The sequence below is a fragment of the Acinonyx jubatus genome, chromosome C2 (assembly GCF_027475565.1).
Source record: "Acinonyx jubatus isolate Ajub_Pintada_27869175 chromosome C2, VMU_Ajub_asm_v1.0, whole genome shotgun sequence".
Lineage (NCBI taxonomy): Eukaryota > Metazoa > Chordata > Mammalia > Carnivora > Felidae > Acinonyx > Acinonyx jubatus.
Genome location: NC_069384.1, coordinates 133,258,063 through 133,278,257, shown reverse-complemented (window position 1 = coordinate 133,278,257; position 20,195 = coordinate 133,258,063). Strand labels below are relative to the sequence as shown.

At 38.9% G+C, this 20,195-nt stretch overlaps 1 protein-coding gene across 9 annotated transcripts in view; it reads left to right on the top strand.

Moving 5' to 3' along the window:
- SATB1 (SATB homeobox 1) overlaps positions 1-20,195 on the top strand; it is a 100,768-nt gene that overhangs the window by 63,613 nt on the left and 16,960 nt on the right. For all 9 annotated transcript variants that reach the window (XM_027061919.2, XM_027061921.2, XM_027061922.2 and 6 more), the window contains one exon: positions 4,938-5,093. In XM_027061919.2, the coding sequence (XP_026917720.1) occupies positions 4,938-5,093 (156 nt within the window). The remainder of the gene's footprint in view (positions 1-4,937; positions 5,094-20,195) is intronic.

Sequence of the window (20,195 nt, the reverse complement as noted above, 5' to 3'; positions counted from 1 at the left end):
GCCATGGGCTCTGTCCTCTGTCGGCGGCAGTTGGCTCTGGGCCCAACCTACTTGCTGAAAGCCTATTTTCATAACTTACGTTTTCCAATTAAAGAAATGAGTACTTTGTACTTGATAATGGTTTCATAGTTCTCTAGCACCCTGATGCACGTTAGTTCATTGAATCCTCATTCCAACCTTTTGGTAGGAGAAAGAGGAAAAAAAAAAGTTAAGACTTTGTCAATTTTCACAACCCCTATTAAGTCTCTTGCTCTTTCTCCACACCTCAGGCCACCTCTTCAAAACGCAAACATTTTAGGAAGGGGAAAATGAAACGTGGGGACTTTTTCTGTTTGTCATAGAGGATGGGAAGTTTTATTTTTAGATTAGGAAGAGGAACACATGTGAGAACATTCTCCTGATACAATATGTTAAATGTTTGGCAAATGCTCTGCTTTTGAAGACTTCAGACAGTTAGGCATTTCTGAAATTTTGGAGAGAGTAGCCCTTTCCAAACTTTGTTCGTATGAAAATGTCTGGGGGAACCCAAACCCTCCAAAGCTCCCTGGTCTTAAAGTTTCTTTTCTGATTATGGTTAGCAAATTTAACAAATGAGTTTATAAGAGGACTTTGATTAATAATAATTAGTGATTATTTTCTGGGACTTGTCTCTTCCATGGAACAGATCAGTTTTAAGTTGATGATTTCTGTTTAGGTGTGTGCTTATTTGATTTTATTTGTGTGTTTCAATATGTGTGGCTTTTAGAGTTAGCAATTTCTGTTTCCATAAGGACTGTTTGAAAGCCTCTAATTACCAAGTTATAACTTATACATGAATTACACGATTATTTTTCTTATATTTTTACATCTCTTTATGTAATTCTTTAGTTTCTCCTGAAGAAAGACGGGATATTTTATAACGGCATTAGAAAATGTCGTAAGTTCCTATTAGCAATGTATAATTTACATAGTGGCTACACCCTTCCGTCTCTTTACAGCAAAGTCTTCTATTATGTAATGAAACATGGCTTCAGCCATGGGCACTCAGTTAACATTGGATAAAAGTTTTGTTATGAATCACGTGGGCAGCATGATTTTAAGATCTTATATGCTTATAAGATGCTTCCCATTAACAGTCATCTTTTAAAATAACTAGAGGACTTTATAACGTCCGGATTAGGAAAATAATTAATATTGTTCTTAAAAAGAACAGAAAGAAAAGTAGCATGAAAAGATAGGACCATGATATTCAAGACGGTGTTAATACATAAAAATTTAAGAATGGGGACCATTTTCTGTCACTGGTAAAAGTACTTCAAAACAGCACATTCCTTATATAACAATTCCAAGAAAACATCTGTAGTTTATATACCTTGACAAATAAATTCAGGTTGGATTACTCCGGGTAATAACTAAAACAGATAAAGCCGTTAACTAAAAATTAGACATTAATGAGCCTGACTCAGCAAAAGGCCACCAAAAAGCAGGTCCAGCATATCTTTAAAAAGTAAGAGTTTTTCCAAATAAAGAACTCTTGTATAACATCATGACCTCAGTATAGTGCAGTGGTTTCTAAAATAAGCATTAGCATTAGACAGACTTGAGTTTAGAGCTCATGTTGCCTTATGAATAAATCACTTCTTTGTTTTAGGAGACTTTTCTCAATTTTCAACTGGGGCAATAATAGTACGTACTCGGGCCTGTTGTGCAGGTTAGAACTAATGTACCTGAACGTGATGCCTAGCATATTAGAAACAACTAATAACTGCCAGCCTTTGTTATTACCATAGTTACTGTTAAAACTACGACCAACTTTAATTGTGTGTGTGTGCGTGTGTGTGTGTGCGCGCGCACACACGTGTGCACTAGGTGCTTGCAGGCAGTCCCTCCTCCATCAACGAATCGTACATACACTGATCAGGACCACAGTAGAGTTCGTTTTGAGTAGTATGTATGAGGTAGGTGGCATGTATATAGTACCCAGAGTTCGTTTGCCCGCAGGATTCGATGCATTCAGCGATCCATGGAGAAACAAAATAGAGTTTTCCTGGAAAACTTGCGTTCTCCTGCACAGATTTTAGTGAAATATAAAGCAGACCCCCGTGCTTGCACCCTGAGCTCACTTGGGAGGGTATAATCGTAGAAGCTCCGATTCCCAACTGCTTCCCCGGCGCCGCGGTAATGAGGGAGTAGCACACCCTACCTTGATAAAAGCTATTCGGAAAGCAACTGCATTTATTTTACCTCCTGTGCTATTTGCGGAGAAGAGCTGAAGAGTAGTTTGTTTTGCCTGGAATGAACTACTTTATGAATTTTAATGTGTGATATAATATTAAAAGCTAAACCAGGATTAACGAAGATTTTTTTTTTGTACTAAGCTAAAATAGTACTTAGTAGAGTGAGGTAGAAAAGATTTTCGTTTCCATTTTTACCTGGGGAAAAATTCAGCTTTCATATTTTTGAAAAGCTGTCCAAGTCAGTTCCCCTTAAGCAATAGCTTGTGCTTAGGAAAAAATGTGATTCCAGAATTCTAATAGCTTATCTATGATAAGATACATATCTGAGCCAACAAGATGATAAAGAAAAGCTTTTCTAAATATTTTTTTAAATGAGTGATAGAGTTTCTTTATATTTTAAAAAAAATTGTTGCTCTAATTTTTTTTTTCAGTTTTAAAGGTTTCGTCTGTATGCCTTTTCCACTTTTGATTGTGTTGCCTACTAGGAAGCAGTTACTTGATTTTTTTTTTAATGATTTGAAATTCTTGCTTTTTGGTTCCAGTTGAAATTGCTTTATTAAAAAAAATTAAACAGAAGAAATTTTTAGAAACCAGATCACAGGGTTGAAACAAATGATTATAGCCCACCTCAAAGATAAATTCTTAAACATAGTTTTTACAAAAGAATGACAATTATTTTAAAAACAAACTGAAACAAGTTTCCAAAGCCTGCTTCCTTAACTATTGCTAAGCAGATTGCTACCAAGGAACTTTCTTCCAATGTACTGGACTTCATGCCCCCATTTCCATAACATTCAATTTTCAAAGCGATTGAAATGGCTTTTCTTTTCTCTTTCATTTAAGCAGTGAGAAAAATAGGTATTAAAAGAGACCCCATGGGGTGATCAAATCTATCCTTCTGCCTCAAAGCAAGACCACCCCAGAGCAAAGTTGCGAATCTCACCAAAGCAACTTTGTAGGCAATTTATGGTAATGCTTTAACTCTTCTGGCTCCTAAAGTGGTATTTAGCAGATTATTGCTTCAAAGCCCCCTGTATGTTCTTAGTGGCCTCCAGTCGTTAATATACCTCCGAGAGTGCCCTTGCATTCTGGAGCCATAGAGCTGGAAGGGGCATTCTGGAAATCACGCTTCCACGCTTGCCATTCCCATCTCCAGCTAGTGGCAAATGAGGTCTAACCAGTTGGTGACTTACCCTGCCTTACTCTCTGTGTCCTCACTTGGGCCTGTGTCCCACCCATTTCACAGCATCATCGTTTCAGTGCCTAGAAGGGTAGTGTCCAAGTGGAAGAATCTCGCTGCCTCCTCAAGTTAAGCAAGTTAAGGGTGTTATTTTGCTAACTGGCTAGAAGTTAGGAGGCATGTTTTAAAGACTTCTATTTCCTCTCAAGTGCAGAGGATTGAATTGCTTTAGGATAACCTCTGCATATCTTTTGATAACCAAATATTAACGGCGATTCTGAAAGATTTGCAGCGTGATTAAAAGGATGTATCATTTCGTGACCAAAAAAAAAAAAATCATTCATTCTGGAATGGACTTCATTTTCTGTTGCTCATTGTATATGTGAGGAATTGTCCAAGATGATGACGGAAACCTGGGCTCTGGAAGGGATCCTAAGAAATGTGGCCCTTAGTGAGTCATTTTGCTGGGAGAAGCAGGGTCCTGCATCTGTGGTGACTTCATTTACATTTTCCCCAATTTCCTGGTAAAAAAGCAACGACATCGTTTATATGTAAAAATTTCCAGGCTGATTCACATGACTGCATAATAAAAATTAAATTAGCAGTTTTAAAAATTAATAATAGTTATCAATAAATTTTGAGGTTGAGATTTTATTTTTACCCCCAAATTTTGTGTCATTTTCCTGCTGATACCTGCTTATTGTTATTACCAAAGGCATTGATGCTAATTTTTCACTCAAGATTATTCATTTTGAATATATTTATAAAGTCACCAATTCTATAATACGTGTAACTTGTAGTAATGTTCTGTTAAATATTGTGAAACATTTTCTTATTGTCTGGTTCCACAAGTCAAAAGGAAATAGTTACATACTGGGGTGTCAGGAGAAGGATGAAATAATTATGCAGAACAGCTCGGACATGCACGTGTAAAATGCAACCAGCCTTTATGATAATTAAACAAGGCACTCTACCTGTTTCATGGATGGATAGAAGATTTAAATATGCAGCTTTGCAAATGGCTTTGCTATGGAAGATTTTAAAAACGAAACATAAGAGGAACAGGCATTGAAAAAAAAGAGTCTAAAATTAAAAAGGCCATAGTATGTGATAGCTATTAGTGATGCAATTGTCTATTAGGCACCGGGCACCCAGTGAAGGTACAGCACTGGGCATTATGATTTTAATTGTGAATTTCCTTTGTTAGAATTGCAATGGACAGTAATTGGGAAACAATTGGTTTAGGGTTTTCAAGTCTTTGAAACTATTCTGTTTTCCAGAAAACTTACTTTATGATGCTCTAATTCCTGTTTGTCAGCTGGCAATTGCTGTCTTATTACCGATGCAATCACCTGTGACAATGTGACTTTCTTAACTTAAGCAATCTGATCTCGGGGTAATAACTAATGTTGAATGACTGCACTGTTGATCACCTTGATCATAAAAGGAACAACAGTGTCCAGTTTGGATGCCGAGCCTGAAAAGCTTCAAAAACAATTTGGCCAATGAAAAATGACAGTCATGTTGAAAATGTTTTGTAGGTGAAAACAGCTACGATTGCCACTGAGAGGAATGGGAAACCAGAGAACAATACCATGAACATTAATGCTTCCATTTATGATGAGATTCAGCAGGAAATGAAGCGCGCTAAAGTGTCCCAAGCACTGTTTGCAAAGGTTGCCGCAACCAAAAGCCAGGTAAGAGCCTCTGTTAGGCACTGAGAATGTTGATCCGCGATGCCTGTGAAAATTTCTTTCAGAGGGGTGTCTGTTTTCAGTATTGACCCTACTGAATTGACCCTATTGCAGTACTGACCCTATTGCATCCGTGAGAGGTCAGAGTTTCCAGGATTATTGACAGAGCTCTGTGATGAAAAAAATATGTTGTTCAGATTCAGGCAGTAGATAAGTGGTTCTGTTTCCTCCCAACACCTACTCTCCAGACCAAGGATTTCTCGGTAACTCTCTGGGGTCAGCTAATAGTTGTTTTCAGAAGGATATTGTAATGTAGAGGCAATTTCTCAATGTGGTCTATTGTACTGGTGCAAGTAACTTGAATTACTATTGTTTCGTTATTACTTAGATGACCTTGATCTCCATCCTAAGATACTGCAAACATAATAGTTTCTTCTGTTCCAACTCAGCCATCTGCATCTATTAGGTGCACTCACTAAAACAAACTAGCTCGCCCACCAAACAAAACTTTGCACATTAATGACCCTCATTTTTCCATAGATACATGATATGTAAGACGTACAGACTGAATTGCAACTAGAAACACTGTCCAAGTCTGGTAAATTATAAATGAATAGAAATGAATTGGAAAAGTTACAAGTCCCCACTAAACAAGATGAATACGTAACAAAGGACAGAAAATGCAGTCCTTTATCAGTATAATTTTCATATATTGATAATTTGTGCCCATCAAAAGCAGGGTCATCCATAGGAACAAACTTATAATTACTTCTAAACCTTTGTTCAAAGCCACAAATACTTTTTAAAGGACCAGAAGAATACTGAACTGTCTTCTCCTTTACAAAATATTTGGTAACAAGATCAAGGTGGGGATTTAGAAGCAGTCAAGGGCTCAGGTGAGATTTTAACAACTTGCAATTTTAGACAGACACGTTTTCCCTATCATTAGTGAACTCTCCTTTGTAAAACGGCCTTCTTTGCTGCTGTCAACTTCTGATAAAAAATATACAATTCTGAGAGTAATTACATACACTGGATTGACTATACCATACTTTTTTTTTTTAGCTCTTCCTAAAATTTTTCTCTATCAGCATTAATCGTGGTACTTGATAGGAGTTTTGCTTTAGAAAAGGTTGTTCTTATTTAAGTTATAGACTGGTTGAAATACTTAAGGGGTATCTTGGAAATGTTATATAAAAATGATTAAACTCAAGCTGTGGACTGTAAAAATTATAGCTTTATAGGCCACATGCCTGCCTACCCTTCAATCACTGTCAAAGTGATAATTTCTACAATAATATGTTTCTTTTATTGTGAGATTCTAAACATCAAGTGCTGTTTAAACATTAAACTGAATTGTTTATGTTAGTGCTGTACTCAGCGTGTCATACATCAGGCCACCGTAATCTCTCATGGAATGTAAAATTCTGTCATGAATCATGGCTTGTATATCGGAAATTACTGTAATTTTGATTGGAAATTACAGGGCTCTTGAAATGTTTCTAATTATGATAGAATGTTAGAGCCGCTTCAAACCTGTGTGCTTCTTCAGATGTCTTCATTTACATGCCAAGACTATGCATTAAGGAGAAATGTCCTGTTCTCCCTTTACCCCTCACCCACCCACCCTGCACGTTCTTGTTTGGGCTATTTAGTCTAATGATGATGAGGGTCTTGTATTCAGACGTATATTATCTTGCCTTTCTTTCTGATCCTACATCTTTTCTGACCTGTCCAATTAAATTAGCAAGAACAACAGACTGGATCCCTATAGAGCCCCTTTCTCCACTCCCCAAAATAGATAAACAGAGAAACTAGGTGTGTATTATTGTAATATATGGGGTCAGCCTTAAAACATACAAAATACTAAAACTTTTTGATAACTGTCGTTTCCTTGCTTGTCATCTGTCCTTGAATTCAGTGGCATTTCCTCCCTTCCCATTTCCTTTCCGAAACGCAGAGCTCCTTTAGGGTCGGTAGTCCCTTTGCTACCTTCATCCTTTCTTTCTCTTAAATGATGTCTCCACATCTGCCCAACTGGGCTGAGTTACTGATGTGGGAACTCTTTAGACAGTGGCGGCAGTTGGTTGGTAACGTCATGTGAGTGCTGTTCTGGCGAGTTTTTTAAACATCCCAGCTCTCTGCCCCTGTCCTAAGAAGCTCCTCGTGAGTCTCTTTCAGCAAGTGTCGATTGGCAGCTTCTGGGCCTCTGCCAGGACGGGGTGTTTCCCAGAACCCCTTAACCTGATCCCCTCATTACTGAAGAAGGAAGAATCCAGGGAGCCGGTTGTTGGCTGTGGGGTCCAGCATAGTGTTAACTTTCAATCTCTCAGATAGTTATTCTTCCTAACTTCTACTCTCCTCTAACTTCCCAACAGAGGATTTTTGTAGTTTTCTCTTTGTTGGTCAGTTTAGGTGTTAGCACTGCCCTCATTATGAAACTATGTAGAAAGATTTGCGATTCCTTAAAAATAAGCAGTCCAAAAACTGTGTATATATACCACTTGGAAAAGTGTGACTTAACAAGGGAAGTAGTCACTATTTAAGTTCTGTTTTGCCATGATTTTTGTGAAGGAAATGGAAAAACCAGCAAATAACCCCGCCCCCCCGCTGAAATCTTCAAACTAGATTGACCTTCTCGTGGTCAAAATTTTAACCTCTAAAAGAGTGATTTACTTCTTGGATGTATGTGTCAAGGCTTGTCAGAGTGTGGCAGAGGTCCCTGAAAATGACGTGTGTGTAAAAAGGGAAGAACAGAAGTCTTTTATCTCAGCCCGTCTCACTCCATCTGCTTCTGGTTCTCTGGGCTAGCTTACCTTCCAGCACCGTCTTTGTACTTAGACTCCACTGTGCGTTACGAATGACCTACATTTAATTCTCAGAGTAACCTTTTGAGCTGGGCTTGTTTTCCTCATTTTATACGCGAGAGTCACCGGACTCATAAATAGTAGAGCCAATCCTAATTTCTTGATTCTCTGCATCTGGCCTCCTATTTTAGAATTTCCTTGGGGTTCTAGGTAGCCTCAGTCCTGAAGTGATACCCTGCTCCAGGAAAGAGGAATTAGGGGTGTTGGACTAATTTGATCGAGGGAATGGTGAGAACTTTCCTTTCTTCATTGACGTTTCCATGGAATACGGGTTCTTACCAGAATAGGGTCCTTGGAATCCAGGCTTTTTCATGTCCCATTGTGCTAGGGGGAGATTCATGGGGGGGGATCCCCAAAGTAGACTATGGTCCTGTCTGTATCACTGGTGTTATAATATTGAAAAATTATTTAACCTTTTTGAGCCCAAGATTCTTTTAACATGGGAGAAGGTCACACGCTACAATAGATGCAGAAGAGCTTCTAAATTATACAGCACTCTGCACAAATGGATAATGTCTTATAATGTGCTACCCAAGGGGCTCAGACCTCTACACAGAGTGACTTCTTATTATCTGTGTATGTATCTGAAATACTTTCCATTTTAAACTAAAAGGTAAAGCTTTCGGTAGCTGGGAGGCAGTGTAATTATTTGAAAGTTTCCACGGTCCCAGAATGTTACGAAACCACACGTATCACAGTTGGGCTATGTACTGACTAATGCACAAAGTATTTTCAGTAAAAGAAACCAACTCTGTGGATTCCACCATTTCACATGTATTACATGATCTCTTCTTTTTGATGAGTAATAGAAATGGGATTGTTTTTAACCCTAATAGAAATGTCTGAATAAAATATGCAAGTAAAAACTGAAGGTAGGCTACTTTCTGTGCTTGGGTAGGAAAGCAGGCTAATGCAAACTTTAAAAAGATGATATGCTTTAAACATAATGTGAATAGCTCCAAATGAATACACTTTATATTCTGGGTATTCAAATAAGCAGCGGTTTTTCCAAGTGAATCATATTGGAATTTTATCAAACATTTAGTCTGATAACATTCAAATAATTATGAGAGCAGAATTTGCTAATTTTACTGTTTAAAAAAAATAGTTGATTTGGGTAATAACCATTACGGTAGCAAGGTTCAGTTACTGTTCATTGGTTATAGTGTTTTCATATGGGAGATGGAAATGGAATTTTTTCCTTAATGGTGGCAGATGTTGGAATCTAATTTTATTCCACAGCAAACCCCCTGAGAGCTCTGAGACTTAAGGTGTATGTCCAGCAAGGGGACATTAGCGGCACCATAGGCCTTGCCTTGTACATCGAATTGTTACATTGATTTTCGTGTCTGCAGAGGTGGGGCTTCCAGATACAGTAATACAGGAGTACAGGGCTTTTATGGGCTGGCGCTGCATCGCCACTTTTGTTTAGAAAATGATTTCTCTCCGGTGCTTTATTGAACAGGGTATTTCTTTTAGGTAGAGCGACGGGATGATGAAAATTCTATCTGACTGAACATGACTGAGTATAATTTTTGGCACTCCCTACCCACCAGTCCCGTACAGTTACAGGACTCTTTGCCTGCTACTGATAACAGCTAGTTGATAGGTATGGTTTTAGTGCTCAAAGAAGAAAAAAAGAAAAAAAGTGGTTCTTCTGCAAAAGACAGCACGACCAATGGAAGAGACCAAATAATTTAAAGCCTTTTGCTTTCTTCCATTCACTCTTCCGACACTTTTGTCACCGAGGTTCAAAGCCTTTAGTGAGGGGAGCGAAGGGAGGGGGGAGTGGAAGAAAGAAGGAAGCTTTCGTGCATCTTTGTGGCCTTTGGGTTTGAAATTCTTAGATGGTGATTAGAATGTCTTAGATACAAGTACGAAGACATACCACGGATCAGTGGGGCTAGAAGTGGGGCAAAAAAATGTAATTTTCATTGCCGGGGATAGGAATGCATAGTGACAAAATCCAGGGGGAAAAAAAACCCACGGAACCATGATTGCATACTGTATTCCAGCATGTTAGTGAAGGCATCTTTTATTTTGTCAGAATTAAATTATACTTCACGGAAACTATACTTTGAAGCTCAGTGCTGATTCATTCTTTTGGAATGTTCATGCAACAGACTTTGCTGCAACACGATTTCACCTGTGTAGCCTCTTATTTAAGACACAAAGGAGGCCCCTGCAGATCTGAGAGTCACGGTTTCTGTTATTTCTGGTGCCACATCCTTTTCTGGGAGTCTGTGGGATGATCTTTACATATTGTCCTCATAGCCCCTCCTCTCAGGCAAATCACGTTTTCTTCAGCCAAGGTCTGAGGAGAGAACTGCCTCTTTACACACTCTCCATCTAGTGCTTTCTATTTTATTTTATTTTTTAATTTTTTTTTTATTATTTTTTACCGGGTAGAGGTGATCCTGGGAGATACGGCTCAAATTTCCCTGAATCAGCATCCCTGGTAGAGAAAGGGTCAGAGAAGTACTTTGAGGGGAGAGCAAGGAGAGAAGCAAGACCACCCCGAGTGTAGCCACTTCAGCAACCTGCCCATGTGCCCATTAACACCCATGCGGGAGGCCCCCGTACTGCATTCTTGAATGACAAGGATGTGGTGTTCCATCTGTCTCCCATTTAAGGTGTTCTGTGTTGATAACCACCTAAAAACCTCTCATGTCTAAATACCGGGAATCCATATTGGATTTAGTTTTCTAAAATGTAGGCCTGTTATATTTCTAGTTGGTTGCTAAACAGGACTATTGAAATCAACGGTTTTGTTTTTATTTTTTTAACTTAGTTATAAAAAGACAATCTAATTTGTTTTAATGAGCAAAATATTTCGACACTTATCAACAAAAGATATTCGAGTGGCCAAAAGGAAAATAAAAAGGCTATCACATCATTCGCCATCAGAAAAATGTTAATTAAAGCCAAAAATATACACCATGTCAAATTCACTACAATAACTAAAAGTGAAAAGACCAAGTGTTAGTGATGGTGTGGAACATCTGAGAAACCCATACATTGCTGACCGTGGGAATGTAAATGGTACAACCGCTCTGGAAAAGCTAGCAGTTTCTTATACAGTTAAACATACAGTAGTAACATGTGATTCAGTCATTCCACATATATGTATTTTCCAAGTGTACCAGTTATCAGCTTATTGACTCTCAGTTCCATATCTACATTTCATTGCCTGCTATATGATAATGGAACTGAATCCTATAAATAGTTCTCTTCTGCCAGATGGTACAATGGTAAGCTTTAGAAAGAAAGAAAGGCTTTCTCTTTCTGGTTCTGGTGGCCATCTCCCATCAGGCTCTTCAGTGCACACAGTTTTTTCTTGCAGTACCCAGTGGTCAAAGCATATGACCACTGGGTACTGCAAGAAATCAACGGTTTGAAATACACAAATAGTGACATGCTCCAACAGTTTAAAGGGTACATGATTGTATGTTTCACGATGCTTTTTGTTTCCTTTGTTTTAATTTTTTTAAATGTTTATTTATTTTTGAGAGAGACAGAGACAGAATGTGAGTGGGTGAGGAGCGAGTGAGAGGGAGACACAGAATCCGAAGCAGGCTCCAGGCCCCGAGCTGTCAGCACAGAGCCCGTCGCGGGGCTCGAACTCACGGAGCCACGAGATCATGACCTGAGCTAAAGTCGGACGCTCAACTGACTGAGCCACCCAGGCACCCCTGTCCCACAGTGTTTTAAGAGCTAGTTACATTTGTGGATCTGAATATCAGCCTTCCTACAGTATAAAGACAAGCATATGTTTTATAAATCTAGGTTTTATAAATCTAGGATTCGATCGAGGAAACCCAGAATTAAGTAGAACACTTGCTCAATATATTTTTGGCTACAAAATCATGTAAAGGGGTATTTTTCCTTCTAGACACTTGATGCTATCTATTTTAAACAACTTGGACAGATTTTCAGTTGTCTTCCTGCCGCTTTCAAATCATTTAAAATGTTCATTTTGGGGATGCCTGGGTGAAGTTGAGCATCAGTCAGTTAAGGGTCCGACTCTTGATTGTGGCTTAAGTCATGATCTTAGGGTTGTGCGATTGAGCCCCACGTTGGACTCTGTGCTGGGTGTGGGGCCTGCTTAAGATATTCTCGATGTCTCTCTCTCTCTCTTTCTTCCCCCCCCCCCATATGCACTCTGAATAAATTAAGATAGATAAATAAATAAAATGTTGACTCTTTTCCCTTAAATTTAAAATTAATTAACTATAATCATGTAAATACATTTTCCTCATTGACCCATTTAATAAGTTAACCGTTATAAATATAGTCATACGTCATTAAGCCTATTTTCTCCATCTTTCGAAAATGTCGCAAGAAAATTGTAGACCATATTGGAAAGGAATCCATTTGTAGAGACCGGGCCAGCTCTTTAAAGAGGATCACCGTATGAGGAAGTCCAAGGAAGGTTACCACAAGAGTGGGTCACTTTAAAGTAGTTCAGCATACACGTTCTAAAGCACAGGTATACCAATTATGTATTTATAGAATCTGCTTTAATTGAGGCCACCTTTTGTCCTTAAATGTTAGTGTAAGTTGAAAAGAGTGGACTGAGTATCTGGGGAAGATCCTTTTTCTGGAAGCTCTTGTATTATACGTTCGGTTTTGACCCTTCAAGAGTGAGTTCTTCAGGACAAGCTCAGGTAGCCACAAAACGGGAGCAGAGAAGAGAGCAAACCAGTGGGGTTTAACTCTTAAAAGCATTTAATCCTCAGGCTGCATGTAATTCTCTGACACTTAGCACATAACTGTAACACTGATACAATCCTTTCACAGACTACCAAGTTGAAAGAAAAAGCGTTTCCTCAGAAGTCTCAACAGTTGTCTTTTATGTTTTGGGTAGTAAAGGTAGGTTTTATTTTAGCTTTATCTTCTTTTTTTCCTCATATGAGAAATGAAAATAAAGGCCCTGTGAAATGAATGAACTATGAAAATGCATTTATGCAAAATGACAATAGAAAAATAGCTCTGGAAGAACCTGCACCATTAAAATTTCACATCAATGAAAGGTGCTAAGAGAAGGATTGAAGAACATAGGTTGGTAATACGAATCTAATACGGATTTTTTTTTCTGTTCTGCCAGAATAATAACTTCAGTACCTTAAAAAGTAACCTTTAAGATTATTCATTTTTAGACGTATAGTTGTTAAGCTTTTACACATGCAATTCTTTTGCATGACAAAACACAACAATGTCATAGACAACTCATGTAAAAATAAATGTATATATTTTAGAGATTAGTAGAAATACAGCCATTCTGTTGTGGTTTGTCACAAAATACCTTGTAAAAATAGAAGTTCCATCCTCTTTGGGAGTTGCCATGTTGTTAAATTGATGAAGTGGTCTTTTTTCTAAGTCTTAATCTACGTCCGTTGTATGTTAATAGAGAATCTATTCTCCTTTGATCGCTTGCTTCAACAACTCCAGTTGCCTTTGTGTATTTTTTTTAACAGTTCCCTTTTCAACCAGTATGCTTCAGGAATTGGGTTTAAACACACTGTTTCATAAACTGCCAGCCTCCTCGGCCGCCTCAGTGCCTCTGATTCCGTAAATCAGATCATAGGCAGCATGCTGTCATATAATAAGGTGTCTGATCCTTATTACCAGTTTGTTGATGCACAGACTCCTTCAAATTGACCATTGCAACACATGGTTTCCCCTGAAACTAGCTGTGATAATTAGCGTGGTTCTAATGAGACAGAATGTCACTGATCTTGTGCTGAACTGTCGAGTATCGGCGCTACGGATGGGAACTGTCAGAGCCTGCCATCTGTGACAGCGCTTGGCACATTCCAGTGGCAAGGTAGAGCATGCTCAATAGAGTATTTTCAAACAAATGGCCCTTTTCTTGACGAGGGCTCTGTATTCTGCTCAACTGGAAGAGCGTTTGCCCCAACTTTGGCCTACGCGACACCCATTTTGAGATCCAAATGTGAATGAACATGTAAATCTCTGTTCCGTGTGACATAAGAGAGGCATCTTTTGTTTAGCAGGTGAATTTGAAGTGGCATTGCTTCCCGGGATTTTTGACTCTCCTGATTGCCCCATATTGTCAGTTAACAGGAAAGCAGTCGTTTAAGATACTTTTCCCAATTTTAAAATTGCCTTGTTTAAAAGAGATTTGTTGGGAGTTGGGATGGCTCTTTGTGACAAAGCAGTCTGATTTGACGGAGAGAAAGGGGAAGGAAAAGAAATAGTTCCGAATGTGTATAGGAATACCCAAGTCGAATAGAAGAATTAAAATGGACAGGACACTTAGATCTGGAGGCTCCAGAGAGAAGTAGAGATTTTTTGCTAGACTCAAAGTCCAGCACTGCTTATCATTCCAAAATATGCTTTGTTGCTTTTTATTTCCTCCTCTCTGGCAGACCACACAGGGCTTGTTCTGAAGAACATTTTCACTAATCTGATCAGGCAGCCAAATACGCCGGGAAAACTGCTTTAATGATCCCACTAATTACCTCAAGTCAATATGAACTGTATTATTAGACTGAGGGAAAATATTCCATTAGGTCTCCCCCTTGGGAGTTTCTCCGCTTTGTGATGTCACTGAAGCCTTCACCCTCTTGCTTGTAATTAATTTTATTTACACACGCAGGCACGCACAAGGTCACACCTGCACAACCGGCGCTGGCCAGGGAGCTTGTGGCACTCCGGCTTAATCAGATCTGTCATAATTACCATTCTGCATGTTTCTGACACACGCTGTGAAATATTTCAATTTAACTGCCGCTACCAGCACAACCAGATGTAGTGCGAGTGTGGCTGCATTGGAAATATTATTCCTCAGGATAAACTCTCTCCTCCTCCTTTTTCCTCCCACCCCCCCCCCCCCCTTACAGCTAATGTGGCACAGAAGCTGATGTATCCTGTAAATCTTGAATGCAGCGCTAGATTGATAACAGGCGATTAGACAGTTTAACCACAAACAGCTTGTTCATTTTTCACAAATGAAAACCACATGTGGTGTAACTAAAATTTCAGTCCCTTTTTTTTCTTAAGAGTTGGGGTATGTATGTGTGCGTGTTGAAGATGTGCTTAAATAAAAATAAAATGCAATGAAAAGAAGTTAAGTGTCTATAAAAATGGAGAAGTTGCCTGTTTTTTTCCAGGTTATTTTATCACAGTCTTCCTCAAATCCCGTTTTTCCACTTTCACTAAAACTCAAATGAGAAAAAGATTTTCCATTGGCCTTTCCATTATTTTCTCTAACGTTTATTTTGGATGGAAGAGATATTATCCCTTTGGTCTATTCCCTTGTTTTTGGTTTTGGTTTTGGTTTTGGTTTTTTTTTTCAGGGTTAAACCTGTTATTTGAACATAAGTTCTGAAAGCATATTTACTGTTGGGCATATATAGCTTTTTAAAGGACAGTTTCCCTATTTTTTTTTTAAATGAAAAGTTGCTAGTTTAGGCTTTATGGTCATGTCCCAGGCAATGCAAACACAAAATGGGGCCAGTCAGAAAATTTATTTCTTAGAGATGTCTGTTGATCTGCAGAATCAGTCCGAAAGGTAGAGTTGAAAACCAGTGATTTCTGTTTCTGTAGAAAAATTGGAGATAACCTGGCAGAAAGTACAGACTCAGTAGGTAACCATATAAGGCCAGAGTTATCACCAGTCTCAGAAGAATCCAGCCATAAAAAAATTAAAGTATTGGAGCCATAAGAAAGCAAATAAGCCAGGAGAAAACTAAAATTAAGAGAGGAGAAAGAAATAGGATCAGTAGTGATTTAGAATCGTACCTCTGGAGAAGGTTCACCACAATCCACTTTAGAGAACATTTAAAACCATAGATACAGCCTAGTTAAAGGTCTTTTAATGCCAAATAAAATACACTCCTTTTCTTTTATCTTTACTTTTACTACTTCAGTTATGAACCTCACTTTTGGAAGCTTCCTAGGATTCTGTGGTGATTCCTATTATCTGATAAGAAGTGCCATTTCCCATAGACCTGTGGGCTTTTTATTCTTGTTCCCTTACTTTATTCATTTTCCCTCTTCCTTTGTTACTTTCTCACATTAAAAAAAAAACAAAACAAAAAACTTCGCAGTTTTTGACCAGAACTTTCTTTCCTTTTACTCTGGCTATTTTCTGTGTGTTTTGGGTTTGCTCCGTGATCTCTTCCAACTGGAAATTTTAACATTTTCTGCCTCTTCATACTTTATTCTGGCTTGAATATCACCTCCAAGGGAAAACAAAAAGTATTTGCCTTTTAGTTAGAACCCATCTCCCATCTCAGATGCTCAGCAGTTCACATGGTCGATACCAAATTATTAGGTCAGTTTCTTTTCACAGTCTTCATCTGCCTTTGTAGTCATTTTGCAAGATGCAGATATCGAAGATTTGATTCGGTCCTCACCTAAGCAATCTGTCACAACAGTATCTCCTGTTGAATACAGATATCACCTCAAAAATCCTTCTTAACACAAAGTTGAAGGTGCTGGTCACTAAATAGTAAAGTCAACCCACCACTGCTTCAGTCACTTGTATTTCAGGGTTCCCAAGAATACTAAACATAGGATGTATGGGGATGAGTCCAAGAAATACGAGAAGTGGAGGTAAGAAAAAAAATCCTGCACCTTATAACTTCATTGCTACTGCCCTGGTTTTAATAGCTCTGAAGTTTTTGCACAGCTGCCTCAAGATATGTTAGGGATAAGCCAGCATGCAAATTGAATCACATTTTGCAGTCATTAGTAGCGCTCACTAGGTAAAGGAAACTTGATTTGTTCCACAGCGAATGAAAGATTTCATTAACATTCTGAAAAATCATCCACTAGTTTTCCATGCTTGGAAACTTTTGTTTTTGTGTATTAGAATTTCTTTGTTCCCAGCACACCTGTTGATACAAAAGGGCTCAGGAAGGAGAGGGCGGAACAAAATGAGTTACTGTTTAGGGATGCTGTTTTATGTATGGAGTTTGAAAATGTTGAGTATTTTGAGTATGAGAGAAGAGCATGTCTTTTCATTCAATTTAATTAGATTACAAAATCCCGTTGTTCAAAAAAAAGATTACAGTTTTCTTTGTGGACCCTGCTCCACGACCCTCTCTAATAAAAGAACAGTTTTCATGTATCTGTTAACAAGTCGTGGTTGAAGATTCAGTAGAAAGTAGTTCACAAAACTTTATCTTGCCCAACTCAGGCCACTTTCCCCAGCCACCGAGCAGCTGTTCTTTTGCATTGCTGTTGGATCCTCCTGAAAACGTACAGGAAAGTAGAATTGGCTATATGCTGTTTTCTTTCGGACCCTCTATTTGCATTTTTCATTGTTGAAATCACCGATATCATTTACAGTGAAGCTCATCTTTTTATTCCAAGCTGACAGGAATGGGAGGGCATGTTTCTGAATATCTATGGCAGATAGAGATAGGGCGATGGTAACTAATTTACAAGCTCACAGATGGTTTATATAACAACTTGGACGTAAACTTCATCTTTCAGAGAAAGCATTGAGGATTGCAAAGAGTGGTGATCGCAGTCCCACTGCTATCATGCCGTGTGGCCCCAGGCAAGTCATTTAACCTCTCAGGCTCTGAACTTCCCCTTTAGGAAGGTAAAATTGGTTGGGTCAGATTATGTCTGACCCAATGTCCCTTGCAGTTCCGACTTCTGTGTGTTTGTTGCTGAAACAGGTGCACAAGTATGAAAGAGGATGCTATTTTGATTGAAGGTACTGCCGACAGGTGTGTTAGTCTAGGAATGAGTCACAGAGGAGGTAAGGTTTTGAATACTGACAGGGCTTAGTTTGGTGGCGCGACAGACAAAGTGCTATTTTGGGGCCTGTAGCCAGAAAGCATTCATAGGTGGGATAGAGTGGGGAGGATTGGTTGTCTGAGATCCAGTGTGAAAACTTCATGTTGAAAATAGATGACCTGAGGCTCTCGTAAAGTCATCTGAGACTGGTTATTACCTACCTGAAAGACCTCTGTCTCATTATCAAGGACCTAGAGGAACCAGTACAATATGGACATGAGATGAGCTCAGTTCAGTTGGGGAACGAGCTTGGCTTAACATGTGGCAGGGCAGTGGTTTGCCAAAACACTGTGACTGGAAGGTTGCTAAAGAGTGTCCTCCTTAAACACATTTTTTGTTTGTTTGTTTGCTTGGTTTTTTTTAACTGATGCCTGAAATTCTGCCTTTAACATCTCACTGTTTGGGGACTGGTGCAAGTCATGGGAAGGATAACACATTAAAGAGGAAAAACTATTCTTGGTCCATGAGAAATCCCAGGTTTGGAAGAGATGAGTGAAAGAGAAAGTACACCAGAAAAAGGAGGCAGGGAATGACAGCTCAGTTGAAGGAATAGCTTGAAGCCCGTATTTGCAAGTTCATAAATTGGTACCTGTAGCATTTAATAGCTGCTGAGGAGTGCCCATTCCCACATGTCTCCTTTAAATGTTTACCCATTTACTAATGGTGCCAGCATGAGTGCTACTTGTTATGGGTGCTACTTGGCTGGTTCATTGATGGAGTATTTGGTGGTTTAAATGAAATGTAGATTAGCTAAAAATAAATTACTTTCAATAAGGTCAAGGAAGTGAAAGCTGTAAATAAAATATACATTCACAAACAGACAAATGCTATTAGGAAATCCAGCTCAGTCCATGCCAAGCTGTTACTGTCTAAATTGCCTTCTTTCTTCCTGGCTTGCAATTAATTTTTGCTTGTGTGTTTGGAGATTGGGGGAAGGGTAATAGCCTAATGGGTAATGATTTTATTTTAGTATTTTGATTAAAGAGACTAAATAACTTGGACCCTGGATAACCATAAGGACTAAAGCCTTATCCATCAAGCTTAATTTCTAGACAGAAAGTTGTGTTGTATTTCTGGATACATTGAGCATTGTGCTACATATATAGTGAGGAGACGGATGTGTGCTCGGGTATTTTCTCCCTGTCCCACCCCCAGCCCACTCCCACCTACCATCTTTCCCATTCACTTTTTTCCTTGCTTTAATCCTCTATTTGACTAGCTTCCTTCTTGCCCTCTCCTCAGATCTCAAAGGCAAATACTTTATAACCGTTTGCTCTTTGAAAAGTGGTGATGAGAGCAAGGGCTGCTTGCCTGGCGCTTTGATTACCCTGGTTTCCTAGCCTTTCATAGGTCCCCGCGCCCCATAGGACGCCCATGTCACCGTTCTGTTCCTTTCCCTGCCTCCATCCTCTCTCTGCCCTGCTGCCGTATCCCCTTCTGTTTGGGAAACCCAGGTGTCTTCAGAAAACCCCATTAGTGTTCCTCTTTTGGCAGATGGACATTTTTCAAAGGATACTCTGCTAATCTTGTCCACCTTTGCAGTTACTCCGCTGGTAGGAAGTTAACTAAATTAGAATACGGTTGCTTTGTTCAGAGGTTGTGAACCGTTTTGGAAGTTTGTAACGGGACCAGGAAGAAAGAGTGAGGTATATATGTGCTAGCGTAATTGTGAATCAGAGATTTTTAAACCGGAAAAACTATTGTTTTATGAATGAAATCTCATCCAGCCCTGACATAAATAAATCAAAAGCCTTCCCCCATTTTGATTGACTTGAGGACTGGACGGAGGTGGGCCTTCTCATCGATCATGGCACTGTTGAGATGCCCTGATCGAAACCTGGGGCTCCTGAGGACACAGTCTGGGAACCATTGTGCTGAACTAGTGATTAACTCTTTTCCTCCAACCGTCTCTAACAGGCTTGGTCCTTTAGTGGCAAAAATAAAATAAAATAAAATAAAATCTATTCCATGAATCCATAAATAACCAAAATTTTCTAAACTACTAGGAGCTTATAGAAGATAGCTGTAGAAAAATATTTGAAGTGTGTGTGTGTGTGTGTGTGTGTGTGTGTGTGTGTGTGTGTGTGTGTGTGTATTGGAGTATAAATGTGTGTATACACACACACGCACGTGGGGTGATGGGAGTTCTTAACTGTAGCCCACCTTCCCCCCAGGGGTCCATGAACTTGGATAGAAAAAGAAATCTTTATTTTCACTAACATTTTACTGAAGTTTGACATTTTATTCAATTATCAATATAGGCAACAAATCATAGTAGTATTAACAATACCTATGAATTTGTCACCAGTAAAAATCACAAATATTTTCATATCACATTAAGTTGCTGCAGATATCTCAAAATATTATCTTTGCTCACCACTATAAAATCACAGTAGTTATCAGATCTGTTGTTAGGTACTGTTATTGAGTGTGTTAATAAAGAAGCATTTATATCACT